This window comes from Camelina sativa, chromosome 11 (genome assembly GCF_030686135.1).
Source record: "Camelina sativa cultivar CO46 ecotype springtype chromosome 11, ASM3068613v1".
Lineage (NCBI taxonomy): Eukaryota > Viridiplantae > Streptophyta > Magnoliopsida > Brassicales > Brassicaceae > Camelina > Camelina sativa.
This window is the reverse complement of record NC_141890.1, coordinates 3,021,162-3,041,338: the sequence shown is the minus strand read 5'-3', so window position 1 is coordinate 3,041,338 and position 20,177 is coordinate 3,021,162. Positions and strand designations below refer to the sequence as shown.

Sequence of the window (20,177 nt, the reverse complement as noted above, 5' to 3'; positions counted from 1 at the left end):
GGTTCCGATCTCTCGGTTATATAGCCTCCCAACCCCAAAACCACATTTTTTTTTTTAATTTGTTCGGTTTAAATAATTGTAATTAGCGTAAACTATTTGAAGAAAAAAATTCAATAACTCGTTAAATAATTTGGGGGAAAAATAAATTAACATCGTTCAATTAAAAGTTTATATCAAAAATAATTGTTTACATAAAAATATATTTAGTTCCTAAATTGTTTTACCTTTTTAGTGACATTCTGTCCATAATGAGAGAGTCTTTATTAATAAGTCTAACTACGATTACGGTTTCGAACATTCAGTGGAGTAAAGATGAAGAGGGGATGCTGACTTTTTAGAATTACAATACAATTAATAGCTACATTGTCACTTATGATACAGTACACACTCTCGACATAATGTTATACTACTTTTGAATACAATCACAAGACTGACTGAATCAAGCCAGCTGCAACAACTCTTCACGTTTTATATCGAACACCTTCACCAATGCATCTTCCACCACCTGCAAATATATTCATTCACGAAAAACGTTATATATAACGCATGTCTGTAGGGGAAGGGAACCAAGAGAGACCAAATGCAGTCTGCAAGTATGTTTGTTACCTTATCTGGGGTCGATGCACCTGATGTCACACCGATGGTTATTGGTCCCTTTGGAAGAAAATTCTCCTTCTCGACCAGCTCTCCGTACTATCAAATGTAAAAATATAGATAAAAGATCAGTTAAAAGCAAATTTTGTAAGGGGTGAGTTTAGTTTTGAAAAGGCACTTACGTGAAGCTTAGAGGCTATTTTGTTCCCAGGTCCTATCCGTTTCTCACTGTCGATCCAGTAAGATGGGATTCCCCGTGCCTCTGCGATTTCCTGAAGGTGAGAGGTGTTACTTGAATTCCACCCACCAACCACTAGCATGAGGTCAATCTTCTCTTCCACTAACTCATAGATTGCATCTTGTCGCTCCTGAAAAGATAATAGGGTTCGGATGATAATCACTTTCTTAAAGTGTAAAAACAGAAGACAGTAGTATCAATAAGCATGCTTTTGAGGGTATGGGAAATTTACTTGAGTAGCGTCACATATTGTGTTGAAGCTGATGAAATGTCCGCTCACATTTTCCACTCCATACTTGCGCATCATTGTTCTCTCGATTAACTTTCCTGTGGGTTTTTTAACATGAGACTCAGACTAAGGTGTTTTTTTGGGTCTCCAAGGACGGTAGAGTAAACTAACCTATTTCCTCTGTTTCTCCCTTGAGCATTGTTGTTTGGTTTGCAATACCGACTTTGATAAGGTCATTGTCAGGGTCAAAACCCCTCGAAACAGCGAATTTAAATTTCTACAATGCCAACATAGAGATTTAAACAACCAAATTGATCCAGAAAATTTGTAAAATTAGCTCATACCTCCATGAATTCCTCTTTTGTGGAGCTAGATCCATCGAGTTGGCCACCGAGAATGTAATCACAAACGTAATTCGCCTGTTCTCAGTAATAAGGTACCCATCAGCAACAAAACTTGCAAAATTTCTAACGAATATCCAAAGTTTGACTGTATAAAAGTCCCACCTCTTTCATGTTCTTTACAATGATGTACTTCCCTGCAAAAGACGCAGTTGCAATCGTCTCTTCATGGTTATATTTACCGTGAATGATTGACGTGTATTCTCCCTTCTTGTGCTTCTCCACCATGTTCCAGACCTTTAAGAGTCACAAATGTCAAAAAAGGAAGAAATCAATAACTATTCTGGGGTGCATGAAATATCATATGAATGCAAGAAAAGAAAAAAACCAGTATCACGGATCTATGTCGAGTTGAAGGCAGGAATGTACCTTTGTCACCCAAGGACAAGTCGTGTCGACAATTTGCACCTTTTTGTCATTTAGAACATACATTTCATCAACTCCAGCTCCAAATGCAGGAAGGATAACCACATCATCTTTCTCTACTACATCAAACTGCTTCTTTGAATCTTCAACCGGAATAATTTGAACATTCATATCTTCCAACCTCTGCCATAAAAATAAAAATAAAAACTCTCAGCAAGTCCCGTGAAGAGCAGATAGGCAAGTCATCAATGTTCAATGCAATTCAACAACACATATTTGGCCACAAAGCAACATCATCTAGCTAACAAAGTTACAAAAGGAGATTCAACAAACTAGTAATACATACAAAGCGGAAAAGGAACTGTGACAGGATTCAGTTCTGCTAAACTCCAAAGAACTACGCCTTAGAAGAGACTTGATCAACGAGAGCAGTCTCGAACTCTCAACCAATGCCCAAACCAAAATCCTACATCAATCCACAATATCTCAACTAATTGACATCAGTTACTGAGCTGGCAAAGCTACACTTCCTTGTACCATCCGTAGGATATCTACAATAGTCATGCACTAGACTTAACAAGATCACCTTACCCCAGCAGAGAAACAAACAGAAAGTTAAAGCCTATAAAGCTTAATCTTACATTCTGAACAAAACAAAAACATGTCAACTAGAGAAAATTTACTTACCTCACTTTGGCTTCGTTGATTACCTCATGGGACATGAAACTGACACTATGATCAAGTTACGAAACAAGCACATTTCCATGAGAAAAGACTTATAAACTGCTTAAAAGATAGGTTAGCAATTCTCATTCTTTCCAATCACAAAAATCGTAATCATAACAAAGTCCTGTAAAAGAAAGGCTACAAATCACAAATTTTCAAAAACTACGCTACACAGACTGTAATCGAATCACTTATTTTACAACTGATTGAGGTCCACTGGGTTCAACATGCACTGTCTCAAAATGAACTCAGCTCTCCTTCTTTTGTCATCTCTATCCTCATCACGCACAAAGGATAAGGGTCTATCTTCACCTTTCATCTTTAGACTTAATTCCAACGGCTCTCCAAAAAATTTCTTCTCGGTCCTGAGCTTAGAAAGAGCATCAGGTTTCTTCTTCTTCTTCTTCCATTCAGTGTCAACTTCACTGCAAAACCAATCTCTTGCAGCCTCCATGGCAGGAGCAAATGCCTCTACCACTGATAGGCCATCTCTATTCAATGATTCAACTTTCTCCCCAGATATAGAAGGGGACACAAAACGCAGCTCACCTTCGTCTCCTCTCGTTTCTTCTTTCACACCATCCATATCTCCCCACACACGAGTCCCTGAGGAGTTTTTACAGACGAGTTTCCTCTGCAAACTCAGCAAAGCTCTCTCGGCTTTACGCCTCTGCCTGGCTTGTTCAATCTTATCACCCCTGGGATCTGATGCCCTTTCAATCCACATAGGTGTTTCCTTATAAGTATGAGGATCAGGAAAAGCTGGTAACCAAAGAGGGATATGATTCCCAGGTGGAGTTTCACCAATTTCAACAAAGCTTGGAATCATCTTCTTCTTACTCCTATCACTTATAGCTACAGGGAAACGAGGCAATGGCTGTGAAAAAGGGATCTCTTCACTCGAATTCACGAAATCGATAATTCTCTTAAGTTTAACCGAACGACCTAACGAACAACTCTCAGACGAGACGACTCCTCCGTTATCGCCATCCCCAGTCAAATCTTCCAAAGCGAGAATGATATCGAACACGTTACACTGACTCCTACCGGTTAGATTAGCAAAGGAAATAGCGGTTTTACCTAGCTGAAGAATGTACTGGAGTGCGAATCCAGCTAGAGATTCGAGAGCTGGATCTTTGAAATGCTCGTAACCGACGCTCTCGCAGACTTGAGCTACTGCAGCTTTAGCGGCAGCGTGGCCAAACTCGTAAGACTCTGAACATCCCGAAGACGAAGCAGCTGGGTCTTCTTGTGCTCTCTCTCCGCTCATTGCTCCAATTGTTGTTGTTTTTTTTTGGTCACGCACTTCTCTAATCCCTGAAATTAGGGTTTTATTCTCATCACTGAGACCACATTGGCCGCCGAGAAAACTCCGCCGCAGCAGATATATAATACCTCCGTCAACGGAAAAGAAAAAAGAGAGAGTAAACGACAACGAAGCACCGGAGAAGAAGAAGAAAATTAGAGTTAAGAGGGACGGTTCCGATCTCTCGGTTATATAGCCTCCCAACCCCAAAACCACATTTTTTTTTTTAATTTGTTCGGTTTAAATAATTGTAATTAGCGTAAACTATTTGAAGAAAAAAATTCAATAACTCGTTAAATAATTTGGGGGAAAAATAAATTAACATCGTTCAATTAAAAGTTTATATCAAAAATAATTGTTTACATAAAAATATATTTAGTTCCTAAATTGTTTTACCTTTTTAGTGACATTCTGTCCATAATGAGAGAGTCTTTATTAATAAGTCTAACTACGATTACGGTTTCGAACATTCAGTGGAGTAAAGATGAAGAGGGGATGCTGACTTTTTAGAATTACAATACAATTAATAGCTACATTGTCACTTATGATACAGTACACACTCTCGACATAATGTTATACTACTTTTGAATACAATCACAAGACTGACTGAATCAAGCCAGCTGCAACAACTCTTCACGTTTTATATCGAACACCTTCACCAATGCATCTTCCACCACCTGCAAATATATTCATTCACGAAAAACGTTATATATAACGCATGTCTGTAGGGGAAGGGAACCAAGAGAGACCAAATGCAGTCTGCAAGTATGTTTGTTACCTTATCTGGGGTCGATGCACCTGATGTCACACCGATGGTTATTGGTCCCTTTGGAAGAAAATTCTCCTTCTCGACCAGCTCTCCGTACTATCAAATGTAAAAATATAGATAAAAGATCAGTTAAAAGCAAATTTTGTAAGGGGTGAGTTTAGTTTTGAAAAGGCACTTACGTGAAGCTTAGAGGCTATTTTGTTCCCAGGTCCTATCCGTTTCTCACTGTCGATCCAGTAAGATGGGATTCCCCGTGCCTCTGCGATTTCCTGAAGGTGAGAGGTGTTACTTGAATTCCACCCACCAACCACTAGCATGAGGTCAATCTTCTCTTCCACTAACTCATAGATTGCATCTTGTCGCTCCTGAAAAGATAATAGGGTTCGGATGATAATCACTTTCTTAAAGTGTAAAAACAGAAGACAGTAGTATCAATAAGCATGCTTTTGAGGGTATGGGAAATTTACTTGAGTAGCGTCACATATTGTGTTGAAGCTGATGAAATGTCCGCTCACATTTTCCACTCCATACTTGCGCATCATTGTTCTCTCGATTAACTTTCCTGTGGGTTTTTTAACATGAGACTCAGACTAAGGTGTTTTTTTGGGTCTCCAAGGACGGTAGAGTAAACTAACCTATTTCCTCTGTTTCTCCCTTGAGCATTGTTGTTTGGTTTGCAATACCGACTTTGATAAGGTCATTGTCAGGGTCAAAACCCCTCGAAACAGCGAATTTAAATTTCTACAATGCCAACATAGAGATTTAAACAACCAAATTGATCCAGAAAATTTGTAAAATTAGCTCATACCTCCATGAATTCCTCTTTTGTGGAGCTAGATCCATCGAGTTGGCCACCGAGAATGTAATCACAAACGTAATTCGCCTGTTCTCAGTAATAAGGTACCCATCAGCAACAAAACTTGCAAAATTTCTAACGAATATCCAAAGTTTGACTGTATAAAAGTCCCACCTCTTTCATGTTCTTTACAATGATGTACTTCCCTGCAAAAGACGCAGTTGCAATCGTCTCTTCATGGTTATATTTACCGTGAATGATTGACGTGTATTCTCCCTTCTTGTGCTTCTCCACCATGTTCCAGACCTTTAAGAGTCACAAATGTCAAAAAAGGAAGAAATCAATAACTATTCTGGGGTGCATGAAATATCATATGAATGCAAGAAAAGAAAAAAACCAGTATCACGGATCTATGTCGAGTTGAAGGCAGGAATGTACCTTTGTCACCCAAGGACAAGTCGTGTCGACAATTTGCACCTTTTTGTCATTTAGAACATACATTTCATCAACTCCAGCTCCAAATGCAGGAAGGATAACCACATCATCTTTCTCTACTACATCAAACTGCTTCTTTGAATCTTCAACCGGAATAATTTGAACATTCATATCTTCCAACCTCTGCCATAAAAATAAAAATAAAAACTCTCAGCAAGTCCCGTGAAGAGCAGATAGGCAAGTCATCAATGTTCAATGCAATTCAACAACACATATTTGGCCACAAAGCAACATCATCTAGCTAACAAAGTTACAAAAGGAGATTCAACAAACTAGTAATACATACAAAGCGGAAAAGGAACTGTGACAGGATTCAGTTCTGCTAAACTCCAAAGAACTACGCCTTAGAAGAGACTTGATCAACGAGAGCAGTCTCGAACTCTCAACCAATGCCCAAACCAAAATCCTACATCAATCCACAATATCTCAACTAATTGACATCAGTTACTGAGCTGGCAAAGCTACACTTCCTTGTACCATCCGTAGGATATCTACAATAGTCATGCACTAGACTTAACAAGATCACCTTACCCCAGCAGAGAAACAAACAGAAAGTTAAAGCCTATAAAGCTTAATCTTACATTCTGAACAAAACAAAAACATGTCAACTAGAGAAAATTTACTTACCTCACTTTGGCTTCGTTGATTACCTCATGGGACATGAAACTGACACTATGATCAAGTTACGAAACAAGCACATTTCCATGAGAAAAGACTTATAAACTGCTTAAAAGATAGGTTAGCAATTCTCATTCTTTCCAATCACAAAAATCGTAATCATAACAAAGTCCTGTAAAAGAAAGGCTACAAATCACAAATTTTCAAAAACTACGCTACACAGACTGTAATCGAATCACTTATTTTACAACTGATTGAGGTCCACTGGGTTCAACATGCACTGTCTCAAAATGAACTCAGCTCTCCTTCTTTTGTCATCTCTATCCTCATCACGCACAAAGGATAAGGGTCTATCTTCACCTTTCATCTTTAGACTTAATTCCAACGGCTCTCCAAAAAATTTCTTCTCGGTCCTGAGCTTAGAAAGAGCATCAGGTTTCTTCTTCTTCTTCTTCCATTCAGTGTCAACTTCACTGCAAAACCAATCTCTTGCAGCCTCCATGGCAGGAGCAAATGCCTCTACCACTGATAGGCCATCTCTATTCAATGATTCAACTTTCTCCCCAGATATAGAAGGGGACACAAAACGCAGCTCACCTTCGTCTCCTCTCGTTTCTTCTTTCACACCATCCATATCTCCCCACACACGAGTCCCTGAGGAGTTTTTACAGACGAGTTTCCTCTGCAAACTCAGCAAAGCTCTCTCGGCTTTACGCCTCTGCCTGGCTTGTTCAATCTTATCACCCCTGGGATCTGATGCCCTTTCAATCCACATAGGTGTTTCCTTATAAGTATGAGGATCAGGAAAAGCTGGTAACCAAAGAGGGATATGATTCCCAGGTGGAGTTTCACCAATTTCAACAAAGCTTGGAATCATCTTCTTCTTACTCCTATCACTTATAGCTACAGGGAAACGAGGCAATGGCTGTGAAAAAGGGATCTCTTCACTCGAATTCACGAAATCGATAATTCTCTTAAGTTTAACCGAACGACCTAACGAACAACTCTCAGACGAGACGACTCCTCCGTTATCGCCATCCCCAGTCAAATCTTCCAAAGCGAGAATGATATCGAACACGTTACACTGACTCCTACCGGTTAGATTAGCAAAGGAAATAGCGGTTTTACCTAGCTGAAGAATGTACTGGAGTGCGAATCCAGCTAGAGATTCGAGAGCTGGATCTTTGAAATGCTCGTAACCGACGCTCTCGCAGACTTGAGCTACTGCAGCTTTAGCGGCAGCGTGGCCAAACTCGTAAGACTCTGAACATCCCGAAGACGAAGCAGCTGGGTCTTCTTGTGCTCTCTCTCCGCTCATTGCTCCAATTGTTGTTGTTTTTTTTTGGTCACGCACTTCTCTAATCCCTGAAATTAGGGTTTTATTCTCATCACTGAGACCACATTGGCCGCCGAGAAAACTCCGCCGCAGCAGATATATAATACCTCCGTCAACGGAAAAGAAAAAAGAGAGAGTAAACGACAACGAAGCACCGGAGAAGAAGAAGAAAATTAGAGTTAAGAGGGACGGTTCCGATCTCTCGGTTATATAGCCTCCCAACCCCAAAACCACATTTTTTTTTTTAATTTGTTCGGTTTAAATAATTGTAATTAGCGTAAACTATTTGAAGAAAAAAATTCAATAACTCGTTAAATAATTTGGGGGAAAAATAAATTAACATCGTTCAATTAAAAGTTTATATCAAAAATAATTGTTTACATAAAAATATATTTAGTTCCTAAATTGTTTTACCTTTTTAGTGACATTCTGTCCATAATGAGAGAGTCTTTATTAATAAGTCTAACTACGATTACGGTTTCGAACATTCAGTGGAGTAAAGATGAAGAGGGGATGCTGACTTTTTAGAATTACAATACAATTAATAGCTACATTGTCACTTATGATACAGTACACACTCTCGACATAATGTTATACTACTTTTGAATACAATCACAAGACTGACTGAATCAAGCCAGCTGCAACAACTCTTCACGTTTTATATCGAACACCTTCACCAATGCATCTTCCACCACCTGCAAATATATTCATTCACGAAAAACGTTATATATAACGCATGTCTGTAGGGGAAGGGAACCAAGAGAGACCAAATGCAGTCTGCAAGTATGTTTGTTACCTTATCTGGGGTCGATGCACCTGATGTCACACCGATGGTTATTGGTCCCTTTGGAAGAAAATTCTCCTTCTCGACCAGCTCTCCGTACTATCAAATGTAAAAATATAGATAAAAGATCAGTTAAAAGCAAATTTTGTAAGGGGTGAGTTTAGTTTTGAAAAGGCACTTACGTGAAGCTTAGAGGCTATTTTGTTCCCAGGTCCTATCCGTTTCTCACTGTCGATCCAGTAAGATGGGATTCCCCGTGCCTCTGCGATTTCCTGAAGGTGAGAGGTGTTACTTGAATTCCACCCACCAACCACTAGCATGAGGTCAATCTTCTCTTCCACTAACTCATAGATTGCATCTTGTCGCTCCTGAAAAGATAATAGGGTTCGGATGATAATCACTTTCTTAAAGTGTAAAAACAGAAGACAGTAGTATCAATAAGCATGCTTTTGAGGGTATGGGAAATTTACTTGAGTAGCGTCACATATTGTGTTGAAGCTGATGAAATGTCCGCTCACATTTTCCACTCCATACTTGCGCATCATTGTTCTCTCGATTAACTTTCCTGTGGGTTTTTTAACATGAGACTCAGACTAAGGTGTTTTTTTGGGTCTCCAAGGACGGTAGAGTAAACTAACCTATTTCCTCTGTTTCTCCCTTGAGCATTGTTGTTTGGTTTGCAATACCGACTTTGATAAGGTCATTGTCAGGGTCAAAACCCCTCGAAACAGCGAATTTAAATTTCTACAATGCCAACATAGAGATTTAAACAACCAAATTGATCCAGAAAATTTGTAAAATTAGCTCATACCTCCATGAATTCCTCTTTTGTGGAGCTAGATCCATCGAGTTGGCCACCGAGAATGTAATCACAAACGTAATTCGCCTGTTCTCAGTAATAAGGTACCCATCAGCAACAAAACTTGCAAAATTTCTAACGAATATCCAAAGTTTGACTGTATAAAAGTCCCACCTCTTTCATGTTCTTTACAATGATGTACTTCCCTGCAAAAGACGCAGTTGCAATCGTCTCTTCATGGTTATATTTACCGTGAATGATTGACGTGTATTCTCCCTTCTTGTGCTTCTCCACCATGTTCCAGACCTTTAAGAGTCACAAATGTCAAAAAAGGAAGAAATCAATAACTATTCTGGGGTGCATGAAATATCATATGAATGCAAGAAAAGAAAAAAACCAGTATCACGGATCTATGTCGAGTTGAAGGCAGGAATGTACCTTTGTCACCCAAGGACAAGTCGTGTCGACAATTTGCACCTTTTTGTCATTTAGAACATACATTTCATCAACTCCAGCTCCAAATGCAGGAAGGATAACCACATCATCTTTCTCTACTACATCAAACTGCTTCTTTGAATCTTCAACCGGAATAATTTGAACATTCATATCTTCCAACCTCTGCCATAAAAATAAAAATAAAAACTCTCAGCAAGTCCCGTGAAGAGCAGATAGGCAAGTCATCAATGTTCAATGCAATTCAACAACACATATTTGGCCACAAAGCAACATCATCTAGCTAACAAAGTTACAAAAGGAGATTCAACAAACTAGTAATACATACAAAGCGGAAAAGAAGAAGCCTAATCAGAGTATAGTGATGAGTACCTTATTGACGGTGGGGTTATGAATAATTTCGTTAGTAATCCAAAGCCTCTCCTCAGGAAACTGCTTTCTAGCTTCATATGCAATCTGAACCGCACGCTCAACCCCCCAGCAAAAACCATAAGCTTTAGCGAGTTTCACAGTAACATCTCCCCAAGAATAAGTATACCCATTTGTTTTCAGGGTCTCCAATATATCACCTGAGAGTGTCAAATACAAGTATAATAACAATATAAATTACACTTGCTCCTCACAACAATCTCTTCAAAACCCACAAAGATACAGATTTTTCCGATTCAATCCCGTTCGGTTTGCCAAATTCAATTCCTAACCCAAAACCCAACATTGTGGTCTTCACTATAAAGGATAAGACTCCAATTCGAAAGTCTTGTCCTTTTTCAACAACAAACCCAAAATTCGTAAAATTTCATCACAGCTCAATCATCAAACCGTGCCTTAAACCAAAACAGAGCACTCGAGCAAAATTGAGGAGGAACAACTTACTGGTGTACTCTCGGTTCATGAGCTTGAGAGTCTCCTCCTTGTGGCCAAAACCTTTACGATTGTAATTATCGCTTCTGGTCAAGTTCTTACGGAACGACTTGGCGTCGAAATCGGAGTCCATCACCATCGGTGGCGAAGGAGCGTTCACATCACCAGACGAGCACCGGACTGAGAAAGCTTTCCGGCGCCGGATAGATGATCCAGATCCAGAGAGATGATTCTCAAGCACGAAAGTATCTGGCCGAACGCATAATCGGCAGAACTGGAGGGCAACAGCCATGGCGAGCGAGAGAGAGAGAGTTCGAGAGGAACGCAACTAGAGACAACAATGACGCTGACTGAGAAAAACTCTAATGGATGCTCCCACGAGTTATCTCAAAGTACATACACGCATTAAATAAATTTAATTTAATTAGTGAATTTGGGAATTTTGCAACAAGGCCACGTGGTGTGAATGTAGTTTATGCCTTATTTTCTTTTTAGGATTTGATTTTTATATGTATATGGTGAAATTAAAGGAAAGAGATAGACAATAGAATGGGCGTAGCTGCGCCACAAAAAAATGGGTCGCGGAAGTGAAGTCTTGTGGAAGTCGCAAATTTATGGTTAAACTCTTTTATAAGATGTGTGATCGGTATGAATAATACAAAATTTGGATTCTATTGTTATGTCAAACTTCGCATGTTTCATGTAAAACGAGCAATCTCTTATTTCAATATTTGTTATACAACCCCACCCAATAGGAAAAATTTGTAATTAACAAAACAACAAGAATAGTCATTTTGAGTACACATTGACACTGTCCGTAATTGGATAGGATAAGTGTCGTACAAAACAAGGAAAAACATGAATTGAGTTCATCTTCATACATTTCAATTTCTACATGAATGGCAAAACTTAGAACTCTGCATCTTGATTCTATTGACTTCGGTCCTAATAGTGGGGGTTTTGCTACGCTTCTATCTAAATGCCATATGCTTGAGGAGTTCATCGTTGATTCTTAATTGTATAACATGGCATCATTGGAGCTCTGCATCAATGTGTTCTCTTACCCTCAAGAGACTTATCCATTGATGGTGAACACTACAGTACCTCCCATCCATGTATAAATTCCATATTCAAGTACAGTCGATGAACTGAGGATGGCAAGTCCAGCAGCAAGTATTGAAGTAACCGGCGTAAAACAAGCAAAAAATGTTCATCCGGTCTGATATTTCCCGGGACTGCCTCCTGAAGAATATCAGGGCGGAGTGCTGAGTTTGCAAGCCATCGATCACTTCCTACAAAAAAAAACATATTTGTTGCGTCAAGTTCATAGAATTAGAAAATGTCCGCAATAAATTATTTGTGTTTTCAACCAAATCATACATTACCTTCATGACAACTTACCATAGAGTCCTGTCTCAGTGCTAAACCCTCAACCAGCCGGTTGTATTCTTCTTGCAGTCTTCCTTTCAGTTCTTTGAGAAACTGCAGACTCATAATAGTGTCAGTTATGCAGTAAGATATGGAGTGAATCATGCTAAATTTGTAACAATTTTGGCTCACCTTGCATCATCTAGCTACGTTTCCCTGCAGTGAAGCAAAATCATTCTCCTCATCCATAATTATACAACCTACATCCACTTCTTGTAGTTTCTTGAGATGTTCCTCATCCTCCTCAGCTTTTGCTTTCTGCTGCTCCTCTCCTCCCACACTTTTTATCGCTCTTTTGATTCATTCCTAAAAACCAATTTAACATTTTATCGATCTCAAATCAATGAAGCTCCAATAAATCACAGATGAAGGATTACTACACAGTCTACGCAATTCTTGTTTTGGAAAACATAGGACTTTGTGATTACTTACAGAGCAAAAAGAAGATTTGGTCATAATACATTATCTAGCTTTTACCTTGTGATGCCTTTGATACCTAGCTACGTTATTAACACTCGTTTCCCTGCAGTGAGAAGAATCAACACATTAAAATACTATAACAAGACGAACGTGAATGACAATTACCTTTATATTTTTTTCTGATTACTTTGTTTGGCCTAAGACGTTTCTGGTGCCTTCTCGAGTTAACGTCGTATAGTAATATTAAATTTGGGCTTATCTCAACTAAAAACCAATTAACAATTAGTAGATTGGCCCTAATCCTTTATATATTAATGATAGTTTTATCAAACTTTAGATGTGGGACTTGGATTGTATTCCTACAATCTCCCCTTCAAACTAAGGACCACATATGGGATCTTAACACGCCTCCTCGAGATGATAACTCCATCTCAAACTGATCCCACTTGGACCGATAATAAACCCCTTCTTGGCCCCCATTACTCGAGTTAACAAGAGGCATGTCCGTATCCACTTTTCTAGGTCCACCAGAATTTTAACCTTGGGCTCTGATACCATGTTAGAGTGGAAGAAGAAAAGCTAGATCTATTATGTGTTTTCTTCTTCAGATTCCTCTGTAGTTGTTAGTTCTCTAAGCTTGTATATGAAACACTATGTGTAAACCTTGAGTGATTGATAGTGGATATTTGTGGGAGAAGGTTCCCACACGAGATGTACCCTCTGCATGAGGGGAACTCGTTAAATCTCTGTGTTATGTTTATGTTATGCAAACTGATCTGTGAAGTAGACGAGGAGTAGGGGCAGAGTCGCGGTATGCGGTTCACTACAGAGGTGAATCGGGGTCTGCGATTCTCAACAAGTGGTATCAGAGCTCAGGCTCAGGAATTCACAGACTCAGGCATGACGTTGTAAGCATACAAGAAGGATCCAAAGACTGTTGTAGAAGACTCGAAGGTTAAATCAATTATGGGGTTGGTTTAAGGTGGAGTTATCTGCAATGTTTGATTCAGGTTCATGGCTGTGAAGAGGGAATCAAATCATCATCCAAAGTCTCAAACTTGTCAAAATATGAATTCAGTTTCCGCTACGATCACAAGGTAATTGTGATGTTCTGTTTTGAAGCTTCTGAATACTCAAAATTGTTTCAGTTTAAGGAATCTAGACACTGGGAGAACACAAGGATGTAGACTTCTTCAACTATTGAAAAGTCAGTTTTCGGTTGTTGAAAGTCTGTGTAGTGGTGTTCGGGAATTGGTTGAAGGTACAACTATAGGAGTCACGGATTTACTAAGGGACGCCTTCAGAGGTGAATCTGTGTGTAAGAGGGTTGTTAGGTCAACATGCTGTGTCGAAGATTCAGATGAGTATGAAGATAGACCAGGCAACTTATGTTGAAGTGGTCAGAACTTAGAGGTGTTGGGTGAATGGTTAAGTCTCAAGAATGGATCAGGTTGTCAGAGATTTGAAAGGACTACAATCTAGGTAGGTTTACAGTGAATGAGAATGCAGAAGAGTACCAGGAGTCGAAGTTGCAGTCAGTGAGATTTTATTTGTCAAGGTGGAGTTTGCTCTACAAGGTGACTTAAAATCTCTAGAAGACTTTTGTGGACGTTGCAGAACTGTGCAAGAGTTTGCAATTAAGTGCAAGAATCTACAAGGTTGGCGCAAGGTGACTGGGGTTAGGTTTTGCATTGAGAAGGGAATCATAATCTGAAAAGTTTTGGTTCGTCTTTTTGTATCTACAGAGATGATCTGGTGGATGAATCTTCTGAAGGTATCACTTGCAGGAAGTTTAAGTGTTTTGTAAATGACACTTAATAAGGAAGCATGTGAGTATAAGGGGAAGATTCAAGTAGATCTCTAGTGGTTAAAGATGCAGGTTATGATAGACAAGACTAGTAGAAGACTAGTGGGTCTAATAGCATCATTAAGTTTCTCAGGAAAGTCACTTACATGGAGGTTAAGTGAGGATTCATCAATGGTGAAGACATGTCAAGTTGTATTGATGAATGGTGAGAAAAGGTATGATGCTGGTACCAAGTTTCTTCTTGGTAAGGTCTGCAATTATGAAGAACTATTGCAGGGTTATGTTACAACAGGTGTGGCTTCAAGGATTCTAGATTGAAGCACTAAAGGCTGTTATAGGGAGACTAACAGAGGTTCAAAAGCTGTTGGTCGGACATTCGTTTTAACATGAGGTTGAGAAAGAGTTTGTATTGTCAGATCATACAAGCTGGGTTCATCAGCAGATTGTTAAACAGATGAGATGTAAACTCAATCTCAGGAGTAATGCATTGAGTTGAGATTGTTTACATGATGAATCAGGGATTGTTTCAGGTTTGAAACATGTATGATTCATGTATTCTGCATGGGATTCAAGGAAATTTGGTTCAAGCTCAATGCATACGAGAGGAATCAAAGGCCGACCAAGTGAATCAGGTTGCAGACGGATACAGATGATATACAATCATGATAACAGGTCTGTGGCATTTATCAGAAACCATGGAAGAGGTTGTGTGATTGTTATAATCGTGTTCTGAGAGGTTCATATCTCAGGTTTTACTTGTTCTAAAGGTTTTCAAGATCAAAGTTCCACAAGCAAGTCAGGTGTTACCAGTGGGTGAATCATAAGTTCTGGTTCTAGGTGGAGCTGTTGTGAGGAACAGGAGAATCAAGTAAAGGTCTTCATAAGTGTTTCTAAGACCAGGAGAAACAAGGTTGAAGAAGAGGATTCGTGTAAGGAGTTACACGAAATTGTTAGGACAGCTGAAGAGCATCTTAAGTGATTTAGAGAAGCTGTCAAGAACAAGGGTGAAGTTGTATGGCTTCACAGACTGAAATTTTTGAAAATTTGAATATAGTGACAGTTATGAGACAGTCTAAGGATTCGATAGGTGCTGAGAATTTCAGAGCAATGTCAGAGAATGGCATTGGAGGACACAAAGAACATTCAATGTTGGTTGTGTTTTGTATTGATTATCAATGAATCAAGGTTGTTAAGGGTTTCTTCAAGGATGTCGGTTCAGTGGTCAGAGTTCGTCTACAAGTGGGATTACTGCCATCAGGAGAAGGAAGCTTGAGAGAGGGTCGCAAATCTCTTGAAGTTTCTGAAGATGGAGTAGAAAATTCCTAAGGTGGATGAAGATGAAGATCATTGGAAGTTGCAAGTTCCACAAGAGAAGACAAGATTTGTTTTTTCTTCTCAAGAAAGAATCAACACAAAGGGGATTTTGTGAGTTGGACCAAATGAAGCAAAAGGTGGAGATTGTTGTGAATGTTTGCTTCATATGGGCTTATTTGGTCTGAACCATGAATTGGGCCTATATTTGGTGTGTAGCCCATACATGATCCGGGTTGTGTAGTCTGCAAGGGTAAACCGACATAAGCTCTAGGGTTTTACTATATAAAGGAAGCTAGGGTTGAAGAAACAAGACAATGCGCTAACGCAGACACAGAAGAAGCTGGTGGTACCTTGGTGGCGGCTGTAGGGCGTCGTACAAGGAGCTTGAAGTTGTGCGTAGAACCATGATAAAGGAGCAGAAGCTTGGCTGGGGTCGAAGGGCTGAGAACCGGGCATAACCTTGTCTAGGTTTAAGGTGTCTTCATGACACTCTGATGAGAGACGAAGGTGGAGCTGCTTCTTTGGGGTTCTGGAGGTGTTTCAGGGTTATACATGGAAGGGAGAGCTGAACCAGAGACAAAGAGAGTGGAAGAAGAAAAGCTAGATCTATTATGTGTTTTCTTCTTCAGGTTTCTCTGTAGTTGTTAGTTCTCTAAGCTTGTATATGAAACACTGTGTGTAAACCTTGAGTGATTGATAGTGGATATTTGTGGGAGAAGGTTCCCACACGAGATGTACCCTATGCATGAGGAAAACTCGTTAAATCTCTGTGTTATGTTTATGTTATGCAAACTGATCTGTGAAGTAGACGAAGAGTAGGGGCAGAGTCGCAGTATGAGGTTCACTATAGAGGTGAATCGGGGTATGCGATTCTCAACACGTAAATGTGCAAGAAAACTTGAAACAGTTCCCAAAATCAATCATAAATCCAATTTTTAAACCTAGAATTGATCAAGAAAGGAAATGTGATAAATCTAAACTTGGTAAATCTTACCCCTAAAATATAAATACTAGGTGGCAACAACTGCATTCTCAACTGCACTTTTATGGAAGCGGACAAGGGAAGAAAGACCTATATTACCTTTAAAAATCAGTATGATGTTGTTACTATAAGAACGCCCGCCAGCAACCGTTATTGGTCTGAATCTACTTCACGCACCTGTTTCACCCAAAGGAAACAAACAAACTCGGTTTTTAAGATCACCACATACAAACAACAGCAAAACTCTTATTTCAAAATTAAAAACATTCAGATGCCAAATAAAGATAAGAGAAGACTTAAGGAATCAAAGTGTTTCAACTGTTTATTACCCGTGGAAGGTAATTTTTGGCATGAGGCAATGACAAGTGCCTTTGGTTCAAAGGTTATGCGTTGAATTATGGTGCCTTGTCTGTTAAGCCTTGATACCACTTATAAGCTCTGATACCACTTATAAGCTCCGATACCACTTGTAAATGTTTTCACCCGATTAGTCTAACTCTGTATGAGTGCGGAAACAAGAACTAATCAACACCAGAATTTAACGAGTTCTCCTCCAAACCAGAGAGTACGTCTCGTGCAAGGACCGACCCTTGCAAATATCCACTAAAGAAATCCAAGTATAAGTTTTAGTACAAATCTCTCTTGTCTCTCAATCTAACACTCTCTGTTTCTCTCTTATAGGTACTCGACAGAAACACGACCCTGAAGCTTATTCACCTATGCTTCTAGTGTAAGAACAACCCAGAGAACAAGAACAAGAAGAATAAAAAACTTATCTACCCGAAGCCCTTACAAACAATAGATTACCAAGAGGCTCTCTAAACCCGAAAACTCTCTCTCTCTAACTTGTCTCTCCCTTGCTTCTATGTTGGTGATTCTTCTCTCTCTCTCTTCCTTGTGAACCCTTGCCTCTCTTTATATATAACCTTGAAGCCGCCTTATTCCAATTAGGTTTAGGGTTTGCAACTCCTTCTCCTTTTTGGAAACTTGTCTTTCTTCCTTGTAAAGAAACACAATCCAACCGACTTGGTTCTGGTCCACATCCGAAAGTCCTTCACGGCCCAACCTTGGTCCTGTAACAGCGACAACCCAGTTCTTAACTTGAACCGGTCTTCTAAACCCGATGACAATAATCCACAAATCTCCACCTTTGTCGTCTGGTTCAACTTCATCTGTTCCGACGAATCTTTAACCTTGTTGCCATCTTCAATGGATAATTTCAGCAGTCTTCATCAACCTCCCCTTGAAGTCCTCAAAGCTGTTGTTCTTCACGACATAGGTAACCTAAAAACACAAAAACAAACTTCATCTTGTGATGCTTCTCTGTTTTCCCTCTATATCATGAACAACTCCTGAACTTTAACTTGTTCTTTCTTGACTTTCCAGGTGAGGAAGAACACAAGGAGTTCAACGCCTTGCTCTGCTTGTCCTAAGTAATACCCCTGAGACCCTTTCCCGATTTCAGATTTTACCATCTTCAATCTTCCTTTGTTGATTTCCTTTGAGACTGCAATGTAGTTCCTTACAATTGCTTCTCTACCTTTCCTACGAGATGACCAATCAACAAACCATCTCGAAGTACCCCTTGCTTAAATCAGGTGATGAATTTCAGCGTTGCGAGACAATTCTTGAACGCATTACCAGGTAATCCCTTGGTTAACATATCAGTTGGATTCGGGGTAGTGTGGATTTTGATTACCTTGACAGAGCCATCATTCACTAAGTCCCGGATGAAGTGAATCTTGTTAGCAATATGCTTTGTTCTGTCATGATGCATTGCGTTTTTAGCCAGAAAAATTGCACTTTGTGAGTCACAATTCAGCTTAAAACTCTCTGAATCAAATCCTAATTCATTGCATATCTTCTGTAACCAAATACCCTCCTTACCTGCTTCAGTGAGAGCCATGTACTCAGCTTCTGAAAGGGCTACCACATGCTGAAGACTGGATCTCCAACTCACTATGTTTCCACCAACCTGGAAAACATAACCTAAAACTGATCTACTTCTGTCTGGATCAGTAGCATAGTCTGAATCACAAAACCCTTCAATACGCATGTGATCTGATTTTGTGAATGTAAGACACACTTTTGTAGCTCCCTTCAGATACCTCAGGATCCACTTTACCGCTTCCCAATGACTTCTGCCTGGATTTGCCATGTACCTGCTGACCAAACAGATGGCAAATGCTAGATCAGGTCTGGAACCGATCATAGCATACATCAGGCTTCCTACTGCACTTGCGTAGGGTACTGAGCTCATTAGTGATGACTCTCTGATTAACTCTTCCTATGTCAACCTTCTCAGCTTCAACAACGAGTTAACAGGAGACACAACCGCCTTACACTCATCCATATTGAATGTTCTTAAAACTTGTTTAAGATACCTTCCTTGTGATAACTTCAGAACCCCTTTCTTCCTGTCCCTGATGATATCCATTCCTAGGATCCTAGTTGCTGAACCTAGATCCTTCATCTCAAACTCCCTATTCAGACTCTTCTTTAAGATCTTGATCTTCTCCAAGTCTTTAGCTGCAACTAGCATATCATCCACATAGAGTAAGAGAAACACCTTATCATCAATAGTTGATCCTTTGTAATACACACACGGATCATTGACACTTCTGTGGAACCCTTCTGACTTCATAAACTCGTCAAACTTGTGATTCCACTGTCTAGGAGATTGTTTCAATCCATAGAGTGATTTCCTGAGTAGACAGACTTTGTCTTCTCTTCCTTTCTCTATGAATCCTTCAGGCTGATTCATGTAGATGATTTCATCCAAGGTGCCATGCAGAAAAGCAGTCTTCACGTCTAGTTGTTCTAATTCCAAATCAAAATTAACCACAACTGACAACATGATTCGAATAGAAACATGTTTGACTACACGAGAAAAGATTTCATTGTAATCTACTCCTTCAACCTATGTAAACCCATTAGCTACAAGTCTGGCCTTGTATCTAGCTTCTTCAATTCGAGGAATTCCCTCCTTTACCTTGAAGATCCATTTACACCCCACTATTTTCTGCTTGTCTGGCTTAGAGACAATTTCCCATGTCTCATTCTTGTGTAGAGACTTCATCTCTTCAATCATAGCCTGTTCCCACCTCTTCCAGTATTTGCTTCTCCTAGCTTCTCCCACAAGTCTTTGACTCATCTATTTCTAGATCCTCTGCACAAGCCAGTGCATAAGCCACATAGTGAGATCCATCAAATCTGGTAGGTGGTTTTATCTGCCTTCTATTCCGGTCTCTTGCCAGCATATAATCATCAAGAGACTCATGTTGTACCTCCTGGCTTTCCTGTTCAGGATCCGATTCCTCTTCTTCCTCTGATTCAGATTCTGTTCCTGTCTCTGTTTCTGTCACTATTCCTTCAGAAGTAGCTCCACCTTGACCAGTAGATTCTGTATCTTCTGATGAAGCCCTACCTTGACCGATAGAACTTGTATTTCCTGC

At 39.6% G+C, this 20,177-nt stretch overlaps 5 protein-coding genes across 7 annotated transcripts; all 5 read right to left on the bottom strand.

The window, feature by feature from the left end:
- Positions 1-307: 307 nt before the first annotated feature.
- Positions 308-4,102, bottom strand: LOC147933584 (4-hydroxy-3-methylbut-2-enyl diphosphate reductase, chloroplastic-like). 2 transcript variants are annotated; one of them, XM_087476273.1, is made up of 9 exons: positions 2,175-4,102; positions 1,832-2,011; positions 1,568-1,699; positions 1,406-1,480; positions 1,233-1,338; positions 1,065-1,159; positions 777-962; positions 607-693; positions 308-505 (listed from the first exon to the last, which is right to left on the bottom strand). In XM_087476273.1, exons 2-9 carry the CDS (start codon positions 1,997-1,999, stop codon positions 440-442), a joined length of 915 nt encoding a protein of 304 aa, XP_087332399.1. In that variant the 5' UTR covers positions 2,000-2,011; positions 2,175-4,102; the 3' UTR covers positions 308-439. The 2 variants fall into 2 exon arrangements, with proteins under 2 accessions (XP_087332399.1, XP_087332398.1); XM_087476272.1 differs by having other exon boundaries at positions 2,516-2,657.
- On the bottom strand, positions 2,613-3,824 carry LOC147933585 (transcription initiation factor TFIID subunit 8-like). The gene has a single exon (XM_087476270.1). It carries the CDS (start codon positions 3,822-3,824, stop codon positions 2,751-2,753), a length of 1,074 nt encoding a protein of 357 aa, XP_087332396.1. The 3' UTR covers positions 2,613-2,750.
- A 237-nt stretch (positions 4,103-4,339) lies between the features above and the next one.
- LOC147933582 (4-hydroxy-3-methylbut-2-enyl diphosphate reductase, chloroplastic-like) lies at positions 4,340-8,134 on the bottom strand. 2 transcript variants are annotated; one of them, XM_087476269.1, is made up of 9 exons: positions 6,207-8,134; positions 5,864-6,043; positions 5,600-5,731; positions 5,438-5,512; positions 5,265-5,370; positions 5,097-5,191; positions 4,809-4,994; positions 4,639-4,725; positions 4,340-4,537 (listed from the first exon to the last, which is right to left on the bottom strand). In XM_087476269.1, the coding sequence occupies exons 2-9, from the start codon at positions 6,029-6,031 to the stop codon at positions 4,472-4,474; spliced, it is 915 nt and encodes a 304-aa protein (XP_087332395.1). In that variant the 5' UTR covers positions 6,032-6,043; positions 6,207-8,134; the 3' UTR covers positions 4,340-4,471. The 2 variants fall into 2 exon arrangements, with proteins under 2 accessions (XP_087332395.1, XP_087332394.1); XM_087476268.1 differs by having other exon boundaries at positions 6,548-6,689.
- Positions 6,645-7,856, bottom strand: LOC147933583 (transcription initiation factor TFIID subunit 8-like). Its single transcript, XM_087476267.1, has one exon. The coding sequence runs from the start codon at positions 7,854-7,856 to the stop codon at positions 6,783-6,785; it is 1,074 nt and encodes a 357-aa protein (XP_087332393.1). The 3' UTR covers positions 6,645-6,782.
- Positions 8,135-8,371: 237 nt separating the features above from the next.
- Positions 8,372-11,391, bottom strand: LOC104727575 (4-hydroxy-3-methylbut-2-enyl diphosphate reductase, chloroplastic-like). The gene is made up of 10 exons (XM_087476266.1): positions 10,784-11,391; positions 10,283-10,479; positions 9,896-10,075; positions 9,632-9,763; positions 9,470-9,544; positions 9,297-9,402; positions 9,129-9,223; positions 8,841-9,026; positions 8,671-8,757; positions 8,372-8,569 (listed from the first exon to the last, which is right to left on the bottom strand). Exons 1-10 carry the CDS (start codon positions 11,061-11,063, stop codon positions 8,504-8,506), a joined length of 1,404 nt encoding a protein of 467 aa, XP_087332392.1. The 5' UTR covers positions 11,064-11,391; the 3' UTR covers positions 8,372-8,503.
- Between the last annotated feature and the right edge of the window lie 8,786 nt (positions 11,392-20,177).